This window comes from Anopheles nili, chromosome 3 (assembly GCF_943737925.1).
Source record: "Anopheles nili chromosome 3, idAnoNiliSN_F5_01, whole genome shotgun sequence".
Lineage (NCBI taxonomy): Eukaryota > Metazoa > Arthropoda > Insecta > Diptera > Culicidae > Anopheles > Anopheles nili.
The window spans coordinates 689,561-708,913 of record NC_071292.1 but is presented as its reverse complement, the minus strand read 5'-3'; the positions used below and the strand labels follow the sequence as shown (position 1 = coordinate 708,913).

General features: G+C 37.7%; 4 protein-coding genes across 4 annotated transcripts; 3 read left to right on the top strand and 1 right to left on the bottom strand.

The window, feature by feature from the left end:
• The first annotated feature begins 1,491 nt into the window (after window positions 1–1,491).
• On the top strand, window positions 1,492–3,757 carry LOC128727226 (ubiquitin-conjugating enzyme E2-24 kDa). Its single transcript, XM_053821113.1, has 4 exons — window positions 1,492–1,924; window positions 2,008–2,155; window positions 2,227–2,311; window positions 2,602–3,757. The coding sequence occupies exons 1-4, from the start codon at window positions 1,526–1,528 to the stop codon at window positions 2,612–2,614; spliced, it is 645 nt and encodes a 214-aa protein (XP_053677088.1). The 5' UTR covers window positions 1,492–1,525; the 3' UTR covers window positions 2,615–3,757.
• A 1,994-nt stretch (window positions 3,758–5,751) lies between these two features.
• Window positions 5,752–7,692, bottom strand: LOC128727667 (uncharacterized). Its single transcript, XM_053821603.1, has 2 exons — window positions 6,817–7,692; window positions 5,752–6,642 (listed from the first exon to the last, which is right to left on the bottom strand). Exons 1-2 carry the CDS (start codon window positions 7,690–7,692, stop codon window positions 5,752–5,754), a joined length of 1,767 nt encoding a protein of 588 aa, XP_053677578.1.
• Window positions 7,693–8,662: 970 nt separating this feature from the next.
• LOC128723314 (malectin-A) lies at window positions 8,663–10,483 on the top strand. Its single transcript, XM_053817041.1, has 2 exons — window positions 8,663–8,777; window positions 8,903–10,483. The coding sequence occupies exon 2, from the start codon at window positions 8,925–8,927 to the stop codon at window positions 9,906–9,908; it is 984 nt and encodes a 327-aa protein (XP_053673016.1). The 5' UTR covers window positions 8,663–8,777; window positions 8,903–8,924; the 3' UTR covers window positions 9,909–10,483.
• Window positions 10,484–18,315: 7,832 nt separating this feature from the next.
• Window positions 18,316–18,892, top strand: LOC128722806 (uncharacterized). Its single transcript, XM_053816487.1, has one exon. The coding sequence runs from the start codon at window positions 18,442–18,444 to the stop codon at window positions 18,820–18,822; it is 381 nt and encodes a 126-aa protein (XP_053672462.1). The 5' UTR covers window positions 18,316–18,441; the 3' UTR covers window positions 18,823–18,892.
• Window positions 18,893–19,353: the final 461 nt, after the last annotated feature.

Here is a 19,353-nt window from a genome sequence, read left to right as displayed (position 1 = left end):
TTTGTGCCAGCGGTAAAACAAGCACAAATTGTACAATCTGTGTAAATTGGTTAAGCGTGTCAAACAAGAAATATGTGTGAGATTGTTCGTAGCGGTTAATTTTCTTAAAGGTTGGATAGAAAGTTGTGCTGTGTGAGACTAAAAGAGAGATAGGATAAAGAACAGTTTGGGTTGCTAGAAAGAAGTAGGAGATGACCAAGCGGTAACAAATTTTAGAGTAGAACATTGACTCTGTTTTGCATAAGACTTTTGTTAAGTGTCGTATAAGTGCAAAAGCTTTCCAATGACTATGCTGCGGCATGATTTCAAATGTGTTCGCTCGATCTTTCGCTGAGGCGAAGGAAACGGTATCGCTGAACCGTACCTGCGCCTCATGAACTTTTGATAGTGTTCGTGGTGGGTGAAAGAGCAGTAAAAGGATGATACATAGAAAAAGAGTATACCATTGTCGAATAGACCGAAATAACAGTCGCGGATTGAGAGAGTGAGAGCATATAAATGAAGGAACATCGGTATTCTCGAATGCTTCGCACAGCAGAGAGAAAAAGACACATGAACAAGTGTGTGTTGCAGAGGGAGAGAGTGTGTAAATGACATTGCCCGGTTCATAGACTTCCGAGATCGATCCGGTTAAGTGGTAAGGCGCGTTCATTGACTAGCGGCTAGATGGATTTAGCCAGTTTTGGGTGTCGCTGCTTTGTATTAAACTAAATATAAAGGAACAATTGCACGAACCTTGAATTACGTGCATAAAAAAGTGAATGTTTATTTTGTTTTGCATAGAAAAAACATGTTTCAATTCACAATATAGCCAAAATGGCCGCTACCATGATTAATAGGCAAGACAGAAAGAATGATTGTGTGCAGCTGCAGCGAATGATTTTAGGATGTTATTTACTTTTGTTTTGCTGAAACAACCAACGACTGGCAAGTATTTGGTAGAATAGTTCTTCTACTAATGAACACATCCAGGTTCGCACAATACTTGAAATATGGATTTTTATGTATGGTGATAGTAATAATGTCAGCAAAGTGTGATATGCGTTTATCGTCCTTGTACCACTGTAGAAGAAACTTCGATGCGAGTAATGCAACTGTTTTGAACACATGAAAGACTTGTTATTCGCATGAGAAAGATTATTGTTCAATTGTTGTTGCTGTTTTTGTTATCATTCAACAACCAGCATCTTCTATTCTTGTTCTTGTTGCGTCTCTAAGAACTGCTGATCGATTCATCTATATCATATCTCGGCCGCATTGGATTTTTTACTAGATTCTGTAGACAAGAAGAATACTTGCTTTTGGAAAACGATGAACTTAAAAAGCTTGGTCATGCGAAATTATCGACTTAGATAACTTCGAGTGAAGCAAATTTGTTAGGATTTTCCAGTTTGTGATTTTTATAAAATTGTATCTTCCTCCACATTGAACGAATGTGAATGTTTCTGAATAGAGATATTTATTTAAATATTTTTGTCTCTTTCAGGAGTTGTTCTTGTAACTGAATCTGAAATTAATCTGCAAGATGTCAACAACAGCCGGATCTAGCAGTACTGGAAACGCTGGAGGAGGTGGAGGTACTAGCGGCAACAGTGACGGAGGCAGCAATGCAGGAGGTCGTCGTAACGGAAATGGAAGCGGAGCAGCAACTGGAGCCGAAGCTACGGTGCCAAAGCCTGAAACTAAGGAAACGAAATCTAATCCCAAAATATCAAAAGCCTTAGGAACGTCTGCAAAACGAATTCAAAAGGAGTTGGCTGAAATTACGCTTGATCCTCCGCCAAATTGTAGTGCGGGACCAAAGGGTGACAATCTTTACGAATGGGTTTCAACCATTCTCGGTCCCCCTGGATCCGTATATGAAGGAGGAGTTTTTTTCTTGGACATACATTTTTCACCAGAATATCCATTTAAACCGCCCAAGGTACTTGTTCATATAATTCGATCTTATGCAATAAATACCTGTACCATAATCGTTTCTCTCAATTTTATATGCTATCAATTTAGGTTACATTCAGGACCAGGATATACCATTGCAATATCAATAGCCAAGGTGTGATTTGTCTGGATATATTGAAAGATAACTGGTCACCTGCGTTAACTATTTCAAAAGTGCTGCTTTCCATCTGTTCACTATTGACAGATTGTAATCCAGGTATGTAAGAATGAATTTATATTAAAGTATCGAAAAAAATTGATTAACATTAATTTACCCCTCATTTTCAGCTGATCCTTTGGTTGGTAGTATTGCAACACAATATCTGCAAAACAGAGAAGAGCATGATCGAATCGCCCGTCTGTGGACAAAACGGTGAGAATCGCTTTCATAATTAGTCTCGGCACAGTTGTATTGTGTTTTTTTCTTGCAATTATGTGTTGTTATATTCATATATCTTGTATGGTCCTTTAGCTTTTGCCTTGTTTTTGCCAGTGATTCAGATAGCTTCATATATAAACGCGCTTTGATTTTTTCATGTATATATTTAATTTTTTTTGTCACACATTTCTTTTAACATTTCGAAGTTATTCGTAGCAGATAATTATGGTTTATTATTTGAAAAGATTTTCAGTATTTCATGCTTATCTTTTTTACTTTTCCAGATATGCTACGTGATTTCATTATGATGAAGGTCTGTATATTTTTATGCAAAATCGATACTAATTTATGAATCTATTCGTAAAAGATCAACTCAACAATATATTTTGCATCTCCAAACCAATAATAGGCTGATTTGGATAATAAGAAATGAAACATATAAGAGCAGGGCGCATACTGGTTTGAAGAGCATAAATGTGTTTTTTGAAGATCTATTTTCTGTAGCTTCCGACACACAATCATTTATAAATTATGAGTAACTGAAAAACTTGGACAGAGTTTGAAATTGATTTTATGCAAAACGGATGCAATAAAGGAAAAAATTATATGACCAGTCGAATCGTAATGTATGTTGCAGGGAACTGTACACTGTAATATCCATGTCCACTAGATTGATGATATCAAGTTTGAATCTTTGTTTATTCATAGCAACAGTGTATAGACACTGAATTGATTGAGTTTCAATAGGTGATATTCTATGTGAAGGAATTTATTATTCCACTGCATCGTACCAATACCAATATTAAACTGTAATTGCTCTGAGGTGCGAGTTCATTAATTACGTTTTTATTCTTAACCTCAAAGTAAATCTTATTTATGTAAGAGTAAAGTAATTTTAGTCCAACTTTACGTATGCTAGTTCAAATGTGTCAATCGATTAACCACTAGCAATTAATAAATAAAATAACGGTTGTCGTTCTCGCTTTGTTTTAATATCTCAAGAACACTGCTCATTTTTTCGTTTCAAACTCCGATTAAATGCAGCATGTTCAGCTGCACTGCAGTTAAATTAAAATCGAAGCATACCATCACACCTCCTGACGTTGCATAAATCTATCAGTATCGTTCTTCCAATGGTACTCTGGTTTGGCAAAAATGAACGGTCTTTGAAATTATTTCCTTAGTTCACGGAATAGGTAGAAGTTGTGAATAGTTTAGGGTGATAAAAACAAAACGTGAAAGTGCTGGTTTGAAACTAATAAATAAATGTGCGATGATGAGAATGATTCTGAAAAAACACACGGACGGCAAGGATAGCCGAAATAATTCTAGCAATGATTTGGTTCGTTAAGACTGAGATGAAGCGAACTTGATCTCATTATATGATCCTTTACGAAAGTCTAAATATATCTTTCCTAGCATGTCTCTAGTGCTATTCAATTAGTTTTGTTTGATTTTTCTGATGGAAAATAATCCTATTTTATCTATACAATGGTATGCCACGCATGTTTTTATTCAAATTTAGATGGATTTCAGGCTACTTGTAACATCTGCTTGACCGTTCTCGGTGCTTGTGAGCAATATGTGGTGTTTTATTTTTATTGTATGTATGGCAGATTTAACGAACTAATAGATAAGGAAAATGCCAATTATCGATACATGATTGGTAATATAAGTTAATAATTTTCAGTGTTCTGTGTCGAAATAAGATTTCAGCCAGTAACATACTACGAATACACTATGAGCCAAGGCTGGAATCAGAATAGTGTTAACCATTCAACCACTATGATACATCATGGTATAAAGTTGTTGAACTTGATCTGCATCATACGCGGAATAGTTCATGTCGCAGCGTTAATATGGCATAAGTAATGTTCAAGATTATCTAGAACATGAATTGCTAGCGCGTTGATATGTGGGTCTTGTGATAGGTAAAAATGAGATGATTGATAATTCAAACGCAACCTTACGCTTTGGTAAAGGTAGCTTTCAATTTTCTGGTTTCTTAGCATTCGATTGCAAAATAGAAAAATTATAAATTTAAATAAAATGTAGCTTTTTGTTCATAATTTTATCAGATAAATATGTCAAGAATGCAGATTTTAGCGTGATTGTATATTCTGAAGACGGCAAGATACTTTATCGCAATGCATCGTTATTGTGAATGCAGAGCGCTTGCGTTGGTACCCATTATCGATACTAAACGATGGTTAAACAGATCGTGATGAAATATTTGGATATTTTCCATTTGGGTTTTGCTTGTAAGCAGAACTATACATTTTGGTCCGGCAAGTTTTGCTATGCTTTGTACTGCCACGAAATCGACAATATGAACGCATTGTGCGATCGCATATGAACGGTGATTAAGGTTTGTAAGATCAAATTTATTTGCGTTTTTTCTTGCAGTGTAACAGTATGGCACAGACAGCGTTCACTAGATCATTCTTTTGCCATGTGCACTATATTATAACGCAAATGTGGCCCTAGGCTTTTTAACAATAGTAGCAGTACAATTACCAATAAATTGGGAAAATAATCCTCAGTGCTCTCAGACCAACAATGATGGCCAATAAGATGTTGAAGCAGTAGCAAGCTTCGATGATGAAATAATTAGGGTTTTATAGGTTTTTTGATGATGATTGTATTATCAACAATCCTGCAATGAACCAGATCTATAATGGTGAAAGTAGCATCATGTATTTTATTAGCAGACTTGGTTTGGGCATTAATTTTGATGCAACCGTAACAACTGCTTTTGAGAGTAAAATACGTGGCTTAGTTATTGGAGTATATTTGTTGAGCTGGTTTTTGATTGATGCGAGATATTTTTTTTTATTTACCAAATAAGTTACTGTACATTAGATAAGGAACGAATGTAGGTTTATTAAGTCGAATATAATTTAGCATTTACTCTGAATGGGTAAGAAGTAAATCAGAAAACATATAAGAATAAAGCTCACCTTCGATCTAAAAACTGCAATTTGTTATCATTCAGCAGCATGGAGACATTGTGCTAGGAAAAAGCGGGCTACAAACTATCTTTGTCCCTTACACGCAAAAGAAATTAATGTGTCCTCTAGACCGGAAGCATGGCCAATGATTGCATATGTTCATTCCAAAATTTGAAGCCAACGAACATCCTTTCTAGCCTAGGGTTGGACAAATAACTGCAATTGAAAATAAAAGTAGATACGAATGATGTTGCGACATGGAGAAGACAAGTTTCGTAGCAGTAAATAAAAAATTAATATAAACAGTGACTGCTTCCGAAATGAGAGCGCAGAATGTGATGTGGAAGTTAATTGAATTTTTGAGATGCAGAACGGTTATTGGACATGCATATTTAATCTATGAAAATAATACGAGAAAAAATAAATGTGTACTCTAAAATAAAACAACGAATGTAACACTTAAAGCATGCAAAGAAACGCGATTTAGCTATGTTTATTAAAAGAAAAGCCAAGTAAATATTTGTCAAAGCCTGGATTTGTTTCAACGTAATACCTCCAATAGAACTTTTCTGCACAAAAAGTACACAGGGCTACTGTATAACCCAGACAGAGTGCTACTATTCCAGCGTACATTTTTTTTAAATCTATAATGGCTTCTTGCGGTGGTAATTCCACATTTGACTGAAATCGCTGAATAGCGTCCGAAAGCCACTTCCCTGTAAGACCTCCTTCAACCAGCGCCCTGACGTAACGGTCTACCTGATATTTTAAAGGTGAATTTTTTTCCAAACCAATCGAAATTGGCATATGAACGGCACACTGCTGCATAATGTGCAAGGTTTGTCGAGTTTTCTCTGATTTGCCCGTGGAGCGGAGCTGTCGCAACAAGTAAATGTTCTCATAGTACGCAAACAGTCCCTCGCCAACCTGCTCGACCGCCTGGTGGGAGTCTGGAGAATGCTCTAGTTTAGCGCCAATAGTTTGCGAATGGGGATCTTGGGCCCTTTCAAAAAAGAGTCGATTTTGTTCGCCCCAAGCGCCACATCGGATGGAACTGTCGGCCAAGTCTTGTAGCGTATCTATCGTTAGTCGGGGAATCGGATTGGCAAGAATCGCGGTAAAAGATGCCCGATAGGCAACGACTACTAAAACACAATACACCCAATACCAACCAATCAGGACGCGCAAAGTCCAGCCATTAGGTAGGCGGGGTAGGGATACTAACAGCAGCATGCTGAATGTGTAGATGATGCACCCTGAAATGTGATCGAAAATATCACTCTTCGGCAACGTATCGTGCCAGGGTTCGGGTTTTCGTTTGAATGGAATCATTCGCAGGTTTTGCAGTTTTTTGTCTGCGTCATACCATGCAGTCTTTGCACGATGCAGACGTTGGTTTTTGGCAAATCCTGAATACCGATAGATAAATTTAAAATTTCCTGATCTCGAGCGTTTTTTGTAAACTTTTTGAGCTTTTTGACTGTGGTTATGTCGCTGAAGAAGATCGCATTCGGGCCGGTAACCACGTTTGTGCTTTTGAATGCCAACAAGGGTGTTTGAAAATCCGTAAAATATAAAGCCAACCAAAAATAGAGATATCAGTACGCCAGCCCACATTTCACCATTGAACGGTAGTATAAGTGTTTTCCACGAATTGTCACTTAATGCTTCGGGCGTGAGAAAAGTTAAACATTCCGTATTATAGGGAATGCTAAGATCCATAAATCGCAGGTGATATTCGGTGTGATGAAGATCCGCGAGTGCAAAATCAGCTAGCCCTTCGTGCATTTCTTTCAATATGCCTGTGAGAGTTTCATTGCCTTGAACCGTGCCCCACCGTTCATTGTCGGCATCTGCAGTCTCGTAGAGATTCATCTGGAAATGCATCGCTTCGGCAATTGCTTTAAGTAGCTCCATTTCTAAACCATAGTAGAAAAATGGTGACCGGTCCGTGGTTGAATTGGAGTCCAAAAGATTGAGCTCTCGCATACGAGCGTTTGTCGGTGCATCGTTAGGCGCTATCGCTTTAAATATGGCTGGTGTGTGCTCTAGCACAACAACGCGCATGTTTTGATCACCGAGGTTATTAGTTTTGTCATTGAAAAACGTGCTATTGATCAAGCGAAATTTTCCTGCTTGCCAGAAGTTAATTATCTTTGAGAAAAAAACGTTCTTGATCGGAATGGGAAATGGAACGGTGCTTAGCTCGTACACCGGAGGCCTGCCTAGGCTTGTAAGCATTTTTTTTGGCTTTACTCGTCGAATGAACAGTACATTTACTATACGCTTCCAAATGTAGTGCATCTGCGGCACGAAAAGTCTGTAATTGTGTAGCAAAATGAATCGGGCACGTGTGTCGATAATACGAGTTTTATCTCCAAATCTCAAAAGACGTTCCATTTGAATTCCGTTTGCCATGAGCATTACATAACCACCGCAGCCTGCCTTTCGAATATTCATTAAAATACATTTTAAAGTTGCACGAGGATCCAGAGTATCTTCGTCTTGAGGAATTTTAACGATGAATCGGGCAGCCTGTTGAATACGTCGAAACAGTTGTTCACTAATCATACTATCGTAAACTTCATCGAAAACTAGAGCATAGCAATGTCCATAGTTAACTTTTTCAATCAACTCCAGTAACAATTTCTCGAAATCAGCATGCACGTTGTCTAGCTCGAAAATATCGAATTTAATCGCCTTGTTTTCATTGGCTATGGCATTTGATGATGAATCCTCCAACGCAGCAACGGAAAGTCGTATTAAGTTAACACCCACAATAATACGAACGAACCAACGGTTTTGAGACATTGTAACGTAGAGAGCTCTGAACTTTAACTGACTGATTTGAATTTCGTTTTAAAAATTCGCTGAAATGTTAATGAACCAGGTATACAACATGTAAATTGATTTTAAATATTAATGTCGTGGTTCGCAGAACAAAATTGGTACTTTGGTAAAATTATGTACGGCTAGGACATTTAAACCCCGACGAATTAATTGAATAAAAATGTGATCGTCTCGTGTAGAATATAGACGGGTGGAGTGCATTCGTTAATGAAATATTTCTTTGCCCATTTTATATCTACTATGACCACTATGCGATAGGGTTTTAACAAGTTTGGAACGATGGAATCGAAATGTCAAGTTTGTAACGTCAAAGAATTTGTTTGGGTGATTTTTTTACGACATACTATCAAGCATACAATTTATTCGAAATAAGGAACGTAGGCGAAAATAGTCGAGGCAAATTTTTACATTCTGTTTAGCTCGAAACAGGCGTTCGCTATTCATCAAGATGTTTCAATTGTGAGTTTTAATTATAAAAATCGCTGCAGACTAAGTGTGTATAAAACCGCAACTTGATTTCAATATGCCACGTAATGTTGCCGGCAATTGATTCATTTTAAAACGCGATATTCATTTATGAATCCCCACAAATAAGAGATGAGATAAGATAAAAACCACATGGCATATGGGCAAAATAAATGATTGTGGGTAAATTACACGTAAGTGAGTTACATGATGCGAGTTATATGAACAAGCTAGCATTACCATTTTATTGATTTTTCTACACCCGTGTGCCCGAGCATGACACTAATATGATAAAAATCCAATTTTCGATTCGTTGTAGGAAAATATAAAAAAAGTTATTTATGATTCAGCACGTGTTGGTCAACGATCTTAGCAGTACCATGGCTAGCCATCTGTTAGCACTGAGTTGGATAAGCATATTTTCATTACTGTTCAGCTTTAGGACATGTTCGGGAAGTACAATACATAATGTAATTTATGCCATCAACGCAGGCGGTGAAGCACATACTGATTCACATGGCATTCATTACGCCCCAGATCCATTGATGGGAAAAGTCGGCACGGCATCAGACTACGGTCGTCAGCTACACGAGATCAACAGAGTGAAACCAAATGACGAGATCCTGTATCAAACGGAACGATATCACCAAGATACGTTCGGTTATGATTTGCCCATATCCGGGGATGGCGAATATGTGCTCATACTGAAGTTCTGTGAGGTGTATTTTAACGGTCCAAACATGAAAGTGTTTGATGTGCTGCTTAATCGCCATACGATCCTATCGGATTTAGACATATTCGCGCTGGTAGGCAAAGGTACGGCCCACGATGAGTACATTTTTTTCTCCGTATCCCGCGGTCGGTTGTATTTGACGGAGGAAAGCTCCGAAATTCGAGGTGGCATTGTGAAGCTGGAGTTTCTCAAGGGATACAAAGATAACCCGAAAATTAATGCAATACTATTGATCAAAGACTATAACGTATCGCTTCTGCCACGTTTGCCACCATTAACGACCACTAACGACGCAACGGAGGGCGGCACCTCCGTAGACAGTAGCAGTGACAATCGTTTCAACGGACATTCTCATTTGCCGTTCGCTGATGCAGGCAGTCATAACACCGAAGGAGGAGGAGAAGATAGTACACTCGACGATTTCATGAGTGGACCTGCGGAGGAAATTAGCAAATTTGCATCAAAACTGCGCAAAACTAGTGGTCCTAAGCAACCTAATCCATACTCGCTGGATGATTCTTCTATGATGTTGCCTGTGTTCATCGCGATCGGTACATTCATACCGTTGTTATTTTGTTTGTGTAGGCTGTGATTTCTTTGATTATAAAATTGAATTGTATGGTAGTAGGGCTCTCGATTAGCTGCTTCCGTAGAGGTAGCAATTATGTGATTATGTTTTTATTCCTTTACGTGGTTGGTACTTACACTTCCGAACGCACAAAAGTCAATAAAGCGAATATAACGTTCGTGTTACGAAAGTAATTATGGAATGATGGTGCGTTGGTGCACTTCATGATGCATTTGAAATGTCAGGAATCTACGTCCTGTAAGCCTTCCGGTTTGATGTGTAAAGCTGGTTGTTGACATGCGTGCGTGGTGGCGTTGACGCGTAGTGACATCGGATACATAATGCGTCGACGATGCAAACGTGCCAATGGCTTAGGCCTCGAACACACAGCTAGGAACACAGTGCTTGCCAATGCGCGCGACGTTCATTCATGCATGAATTTCACCCGCATTGAACCTGTTACACATAATGTTGCATGGCACTGTAACCGGTGCCACTCGTGTCCCACGCACATACAATAACGCACCGCACTACTGGGACAAAACGACAAACGGAACGTCGCGTTATTTCGTATAGGACTTAGGGGTCCTGCATCTGTGTGAGCGTTTCAAATTAAGCCATTTTTAATGATTGACCATGAAGAATAGGAACGTATTTGATTCATGAAATTATTTAGATTTAGTTTGTTTAATATGTATCGTGAACGACAAACCTTTGCTCCTTCGAACGTATAATTAATGTTCTCTCTCATGTAGTGATGATGATATAAGCCGAAACAGTTTAATTCTGTAACGAGAGTACAACGTGTTTTGAGTGAAACGCTCAATTTAAATGCCGGTTGCATCCGCTTACATTCCTGATCGCCGTTTTCGACATTTTATTTCCTCATCGCCATTTCCATCTTCGTTGCAATTATATTTTGTTTTGTATGGTTCGTGACGGAGGGGTTTAGCAGAGGATAGAGTTGCAAAATGTGCTGCAACGTTTTTGTTTTCACGATTGGATTTTGAGAATGGCTCTACAATAACCTTTACCGGTATGTCTTGATATAGGTAGTGTTCCGGCGTGGGTTTTATCTTGATGATGTTACTAGATTGTGACGTATTGGTTGTAGCTGTGACGGTGTTGTTTAAAATTTGTCCCTGGTCAATAAATGGCACAGTTGGTGATTCAGGAACATGGATCGGTTTTTGCGTCGTGAATTGCTGATCCATTGTGGTGGCTTGCGATTGCGTCGAGGAATACTTTGTTGCTGGACTAGTGGATGTGACCAATGCCGGCGGTTTGGGAGGCTTGTGGGTGGTAAAGGACACGGATCCGGCGCCAAAAATGGGTAACGGACTCACGGTAAGATGGGCAGGATCATAATCGTAATCTCCATAGTCGTAAACAATATCATCTCCTAAGCTGCCTTCAAAATTATCACCATCGAGGGCAATTATTTTGAGGTCCTTGATGTTTACGTGTATATTATATTTTCCACTTTGTCGTTGATCGTACATCGTCATAGACGACCGGGCATCAGAATTGCTAATTTTTGATGCTTTTTCTAGGTCTCGTTTGTAGTCTGCTGCTTCTGCAGATATCGATGATATTATCCCAATAAGGAAAATTAATCGCATTGTTTTTTTTGTCGCTTATCTATTATTACCGCACTGCAAAAAAATGTTAGGCTGCAAATAATAAAACTAATAGTGAATATACTTGGTGCATTCATCATTGATTATCATAGAGAGCACTGATTATTGATTTTTCTAATGATTTATTGCGTACGCGGTCTCGGTTTCTTCGTTTTAAAGTACAATCTATTAATAATATGACGTTGCATTTTCTGCCCATAGAAACATGCTATACAATATGTGTGTTTTAAAGTTATTTCTTGGGCCCTTTACTTGAGTTTACCCTTCACTCTTTCAAATATGTTATACTTCATGCGTTGGTGCATCACGTCCTAATCATTATATGAACATTATTCATATTTTATGTGAAGTTTACTTTCCCATATGTTGCAAAGGTTCAATGACCTCACGATGTTGGGGTAAAGGTGAAAAAAATTAAATGTTACTTACCGCGATCAAAAAATAAACATAACGTGCGAACGTTTAATTCAGTTTCTATAATATTAGCACTTGAAATTTAATAGTCACGTTTTTGTTGCGATAACAGTAACAAAAGATTTGCACGACGTGACAAACAACGAACCCTCGGGAACCGGTTAGAACAGTTTCCTCAAGATAACTGTGAGAATAACTGGCTTGGGAGATCGCTTTATAGATCAAAGACCCGGGTGATACGACGCAAGAGTAATTAGGTATCGAAGAAATTTTATAAAATTACTTTAAATAAATGGGACAATATCGTCGAATTATTCTCTTGAAAATTGAGAAGGAATGACTATGCAAACTAAATCATGTTTACGTATTAATTAAGAATATTGCTTTTTATGTTAATATTGGATTAATTATAAATCAAAGAGCAGCTATGTAACAGCTATAGTGTAAAGGTCACTGACCTGATGTGCATATTTAGTACACGTTGCGGGGAAAATGTATAGTATATTTAATGTAGTGCATAATAATTGCAATTATTTATTTTTTAACATTGCTAACAACAAGGCCATGTTGAATTTGCTTATGCTAAAATAATCACAAATTTCACAGACCAGCTGTAATTGTCTGTTAATTTACTAAATTTTAAATACTTAACACTAATATACATAGTTTAATATTTTACGTATTCCGTATTTCAATAATTCAGTCTGCGTGCACAACTTTGTACATGGATGTTGTCAGTAGATGAAGGGCTAACTCAGTGGTAAATCTGACGTTTAAAAGAACCATGTGCTTTTGACAGTTAACCTTATGCTCGTCTATTCGTCGCAACAAATAATTTTAAATGTTTGTGCATTTGGTAAATTCAAGACTCAAAGTGATAACAGAAATCGTTGCTGGCGACTTTGATTCGTTATGTGCCTAGATTCCTCTTTAATATCCAACATGCCGATCCGAGAAAATGGAGCACATGGCAGAGCGAACCAATCGTCGTTGGCGGATGAAGATGCAAAAGCACTGCGAATAAGACGCGTTGCTGGAGGATGCATGATACAATTAGCTCCGATATTTTCGCATGACGGAAAGTAAGATCATATATTACAGCAAACCATCTAAATCTTTATGTTTATTCCAACGTTGTTTGTGTCCTTATTCTAGCCTGCTTTTCATAATATATGAAACATCCATACAAGCTTTTAGTGTTACCACCGGCGAATTGGTCCAAAACTATGGCAATACTGCGAACGAAAGTTGTTTAATTGGGATGGTCATTGATAATACCAACCCTAAACTCATCTACGGTTGCACGATTGACGGTTTGATAATTTCATGGAAAATAGAAACGGGTGCGCTTTGTGAAAAGTTCAATGTAGTAAACAATGCTACATTTGTTGCCGAATCACTGCACATACTTTACGATCACGATAATAAGTCATCATTCTTAGTGCTTGGAAAGTCGTCGAAAAGAATATTTTTCCACATTTGCCCACATAGTAAGAAAATATTGAACACAATTACTGTGAAACTACACGACAACGATGCAAGAAATGAAACCGAAATTGAAACGCGAATTGTAGCGACTGCCGGCGGATGTGGGTTGAATTATTTTGCATTCATCGCCGGCAAAAGATGGTATTGGCACAAATTATCGGGAACGTGCACCCAAAGTCGGCCTCACTGTAGCAATGTACAACCGGTGGTAATTATCAATCATCCGACAGAGGCTATCGTGGCTATCGGTGATGCGATTGGGCGTGTAATTTTATATCGCAATTTTTTGGAACATAATCGTCCTGTTCCTGAAACGTATCATTGGCATACCGCTAGCGTAGAGTGCCTGGCATTCGGTACAAGTGGTACTCATTTCTATTCCGGTAGTCAGGATCGTGTTTTAGTGAAATGGATGGTTGGTCAAGAAAAGATTGCTGGTGTTATTCCCCGTGTTTCGGACACTATTTTACACGTAGTGGTCGGACCGGAAAATCTTAATATAGCCCTCTGCACTGCAGACAACGGAATTACAATTCTGGATGCTCTTCTCTTAAAAACAGCTGTAGTGCAAAGTTTTTCAAGAATAACCACGAAAAATGTTGAAGCCTGTGAACTGTTTCCAGCTGGATTGCACGTTGACCCTAGAACACAAGCAATCGTGCTAAATGCCAGAACTGGATGTATTCAATTTTTTTCGACCTACACCAAGAGCTTGATTTATACGATGGATGTCACGCTTCGCAACTACAACACAGAGGAAAATGGTGTTGCAATGCATAACACGGAAGTGACGAACATTGCCGTTAATGTTCGTTGGATAGCTACAGTTGAGCATTGGACGGATCATCAGCACTCTATGGAAACGCGTCTGAAATTTTGGTATCGCAAGCTAACGAAAGACGTACCCCAATTATATACAAACATAGAAAACGTGCATAATGGGGGTGTAACTGATATTGTGTTTTCAAGTCCCACTAAAGAACGCGATTTGCAGTGCGCTACTGCTGGTCGCGATCGTTGCATCAAAGTGTGGGAAGTGGAAGAGGTTGAAAAAAGTAATGGTAAAATAAACCTTGTGTGGTACTGCGTAGGAAAAGTGCATTATCGCAACCTTCCTGTAAAATCATTATCATACTCACAGGATGCTTCCTTATTAGCGGGTGGGTTTGGAAATGTACTATGTACTTGGAATTCCGACACATTACAATTAAAATGTACCCTTTCGGCACCAAGCAGTTATGATGGATGTATAAATCGCGCTGTGGTGATGTTGCCCACATGCAAGGAAGAGCAAAAAATGAAAAAAAATAAGAATCATAACGATTTCTATGATGATGTGCGGTCAAAGATAATAGCCGAGATGATTGCACTTGCGAATGGCAATCAGGAAAAATGTTCTCTGCTTAAACACGTCAGTAACAAATACTGGCAACAGCGTAACAGAATATTATGTGATGGAAAAATGCTGAGCATATATTGTCCGGTAAACATCGTTCCAAATGCTCACAAAAAAATAGCTATGCAAAAAGTGTCAGAGTCTGTACAGATGGGTATGGTCCATAAAGTTGAACTTATGCACGCGCTGAACATCGGCTGCAAAACGAATAGGGAAACAAAAACCCGTATCCAAAAAAAGTTCATCATTTCCAGACGTTCGACACAACAGATATACCGGAGGCTGCACAAGCTGAATGAAAATGTCCACTGGAATACCCGATATCGAGGCATTCGAAAACTTAGAAATTTCGAACGGCGTAGGTTACCCACAGTAACATTAGATAAACTGTTCCGCAAAGTGTTTTCCATCCCAACGGAAGCATCACCATCATTTTCGAAAGTTAACCATGGTTCGCGAAGCAAACTTGACAATACTATACAACAAAAAAACAAAAATCCTATCAAAAGCTACGGACAAATACAGAAGGTCCTGTTTTGCTTCGGTCAGTTCTCGCATTTGCTAGTTATGTGCACAGAGAATAGGATGATTGTTTGGAATTTACTTTCGTTGAAGATACAAGTGTCTGCATTGCTTACTATCGACCATATAGCTTTGGATCCATTTTCAAATTTGATTGCTGTGTTTACGAAAGATAACGAAGGCAAGCATTCTCTAACTTTCCTCCTTTTTCTATAATGAAAAGAATCATTAATCGTCCTAATGAAATATTATTTTTTGTAGTGTACGTATTTCTTCCGAATATACCGATGCCACTGTATCATCGAACCGGAATGCCAAAAGTGTATGGCGCAGTATGGATCCCTCGCCGTTATCCTCGATCACAATCTTTCAATTTGGATTGGCAAGCAACTTCTCAATTGTATTTCTTGAATGATAAACAGGTAAGTAGGCTCAACTAAAGCTCCATAGAAGGTGTTTTTATATTTGTATGTTTTGTATTGTCTTTGGTAGGAATTGCTTCACCTGGTTTCTGACACCGATGAGGAACTTTATGGACCGGCAGTTTCTTTGTCTGAGCCTTCGATAGGGCCTGCTACACCGTTTGGAGCCTTGCTGGCTAAACATTCAGGCAGTAACAGTCTTCAACCGTTCACAGGTCCATTCCAACCTGGAATGGGATTAAGCTCGGCTGCAAAATCTGCAATGAAAGATGTGAGTATTTATCTGTTTTCTTTACAAATATCAATCATATTTCTGATCCTGTTTGTTAATCAGGCTTCATTTAATGAATGCAAGCTCAGTGATCTGAGATTGTATTGTTTTGTGTTTATGGTAGATAACATTTTTTGTTGCTTTTGTGTGACCCAAATATCTTTATGAATTTGATAATTTTGTCGTAGTAATTGCCATGTGGGGAAAGTGGTATGACTTATTAGCACGAAATAGTAAATTGATTGTGTGCACAGATTTGAAATACTGCTTCTTTTATTTGGCTCTTCAAAACTGTGATAAAAGGATATTTTTAGTTGTGTGCTATGTTTGATTATACACATGAGAAAACCTTTAGTGCTGTTGATGTTCACAACATAAGTCATCGTACGCTGGCTACAACGATGTATAGTATATTTTTATAAATTACGATACACATTTCTCTCTAATATTCGTTTTATAATACATTTTACATGAAGACTGCTGTGATATCAGATGAAAGGAAAAAATAAATGTTGAAAGGAATGGACGGAAACCAAGTAAAGCTATTTGGCTATTGAACGAGATCTAATTAATTGTTGCATGCCTTGTGTGGAGTGTCTAGTGGAGACAGAATAATTAAAATATAAGTACAATCTATAAGGTTCTGCTACGTGTCGTGTCTGCGTGCGCCTACGTTATGCTTTCGACACTGAAGAAAAAAATCGAATGTGTTTCTACTGATACTTTGTGCCGTATACATCGTCACTTTAAAGAGATGAAAAAATAATACGTCATGTAATTCTGATAATCATCAATCATTTCCAAACAACGCATATATGGCATTGACAGGTAGAAGATACTCTCAGCGGCATACCGCTATTACAACGCTGTTTATATTGCGTCAGTAGGCCTTCGCAACATGTGTAGTCTGTAGTTTCGGCATCGCCGCATTAGATGGATATCATGTTTGAAATATCGCAAACAGTGCCATTGGGGTATTTCCTTCATCGATTGTGCAGCCTTTGAGTTAAAAGAAACAGAGGGTAGAACAGCGGTGAATTGATAAAATTTGTAAAACAAATCAATTATGTTAGAGTTGGGAATTGAGAACAATTTACACAGATGATTTACATACTATTATGTAATTGTAAATAACATTTTCATGTCCCACTTGAATGGTTTAATTGAAAGCACGAGTCATTTCAAATCGTTGATTTAACAGTGGGAAGAAAACACAAATTGTATACACACCTCTTCCGGATCGGCAAAAATAAGGCTGTCCACCATTTCCGGATTGGTTACGGGCCAACCGTTTACGGCGGATATGCCCAGCGAACAAATTACAACGAGAAGAAAAACTAGTGTTCCGTATAATTTCATTCTGTTGAAGAGGGTTTCGTTTTCGATACGTTTGCTAAGTTGATGAACGATAGATGAAGATCAGTAACCGATTGCTATTACTAGAATTAAAATATAATATTTGTAATATTTTTGAAATTTTTTATAATAGTTAAATTTGATTTATTAGCCTTATTGATCAATATTCAAGCGTTCACTTTTTCTTGTCACAAGATAATACATCAAAAAGATTAATTCGCTCACACATCAATCTTTATTATATGATTTGTTTTTTTTTACATGATGAACAAAGCATTGTTTGTGAAGCTGCTATTTTTGAACCTTTTTCACCGAAAAAATGCATATTCGAATTGCTTAAACCCACAGTCCTAACAAAGTTTTTGCCATTTTATTTCAAAATATTGGTTTGTCAATTATTGCCATGTATATATTCAAAACATTGTAACTCACCCAAAATTGAAACTTCAATATTATAGCGTGCACACTGTTAGACTGCCTGCAGATGATTATTCTTCATAGCGTTTTTAGTTGCTTCTTATATAGTCTCAATACTCGATTCAGTTGAGGATACACGTTTCAGATGAGGATACAAAAAACGACGGAGGGGGCTTTGTTACTAGCTGTCGTTAACATCCTTATTGTAAACACACGCACCACACGTCCCGCGATTGTCTCGAGTTTGTGTTTTCCATTGATTATTGCTCTTGATTTGGAGTATTCAAGATGATGTATTGTTAAGATTGAAAATTTGGTAACATGTTTTTGAATCAGAAAATGCAAATGAATCGAATACTATTAATTAGGCTTTATTAGAATTAATTTTCCAGAATGCACGTAAACGATTTTTCCAATGTGCAGTATGTATCAAGCAAAGATATCTTTATTTTGATGGTAGCCTTTTGGACGATAATTATGAAACATACTTTTGAGCCATAAACCCTAAAATTAACATATACGACTAAATTTATATATCCTAATATTGCATTCTGTTATCATATATCGGTTTCATGATGGAATGGTTTACTTTTATTTGGCAATATAGATCATATCATCATCTTCTCACACGATGGCACCAATAAGTTTGTTATGTAAAGATTTTCTCCGATCGTTGCTTGTTACTGAAGATAATCGTACTAAGGACAACTGTTCACAATCATTGGGTCATCGAATATTAGCTGGGACTGATTCAATCTCGCCTGTTGCTGATGATGACAGTGATGCTCTGGTTAGTGCAAATGCCAAGGTGTATGATAACGATGGCGATGAAGGAGAAACAGATGGAACAATTGAGGCACGATGGAAGGAAAAATATTTGTCTCGCAAGGCGGCCCATGTCGAGTACAATCGAACGACTCAAACCATCCAAGACAGTAACATCACTGCTGGAGACGATGCTATACTGAGGAAGTTGCTGGACGAACCAATAGATATATCTTTTCATACTTAATTATGTTTGAATCGAACGAACGTGGACACAATAAAAAAATAATTCAAAGTAGCTTTGCTTTGAGCTATAATCAGAGGGTACATATGTACATATCTCTTTCGAAAGAATCAAAGTCTAAAATCTGTCTAAATCAATTGCACGGATATGTTCTAATAGTATCCCAGAAGTCCAGAAGGAATTTAAATTTTATATTAATATATACGCTTTTAATTTCAATTTAATTTATCTCAGAATAATTGTAAAAACTTATTATAGTGCCATTTCTATTTTGAAAAAAAAAATTATAAATTCTTCTGATCTGTTTTTCGTTTTACTGGTCTCCATCAGAAATTGGCTTATCACTTACAGCATAATATATTTCCCACAAAGGTCTGTTAATGATACTAGAGGGAAGAACGTAATAATGTTGGTTACGTTACACGCTGTCTCAATGTTACATGCTATCACCATGAATACGTTGCTGTCAGTTACAACACTCGTTTGCACGAACCATTTATTGGAATTGTGTGTGTTAAAGATTGATGCGTAGGA

Coding starts and splice junctions, on each gene's coding strand:
- LOC128723314 (XM_053817041.1), top strand. CDS start 8,925: ATGATTCAGCACGTGTTGGTCAACGATCTTAGCAGTACCATGGCTAGC.
- LOC128722806 (XM_053816487.1), top strand. CDS start 18,442: ATGGCACCAATAAGTTTGTTATGTAAAGATTTTCTCCGATCGTTGCTT.
- LOC128727667 (XM_053821603.1), bottom strand. CDS start 7,692: ATGCTCATGGCAAACGGAATTCAAATGGAACGTCTTTTGAGATTTGGA. Junction 6,643..6,816: donor ACGGATTTTCAAACACCCTT/GTTGGCATTCAA, acceptor CATCGTGCAAAG/ACTGCATGGTATGACGCAGA.
- LOC128727226 (XM_053821113.1), top strand. CDS start 1,526: ATGTCAACAACAGCCGGATCTAGCAGTACTGGAAACGCTGGAGGAGGT. Junction 1,925..2,007: donor ATCCATTTAAACCGCCCAAG/GTACTTGTTCAT, acceptor CTATCAATTTAG/GTTACATTCAGGACCAGGAT. Junction 2,156..2,226: donor ATTGACAGATTGTAATCCAG/GTATGTAAGAAT, acceptor CCTCATTTTCAG/CTGATCCTTTGGTTGGTAGT.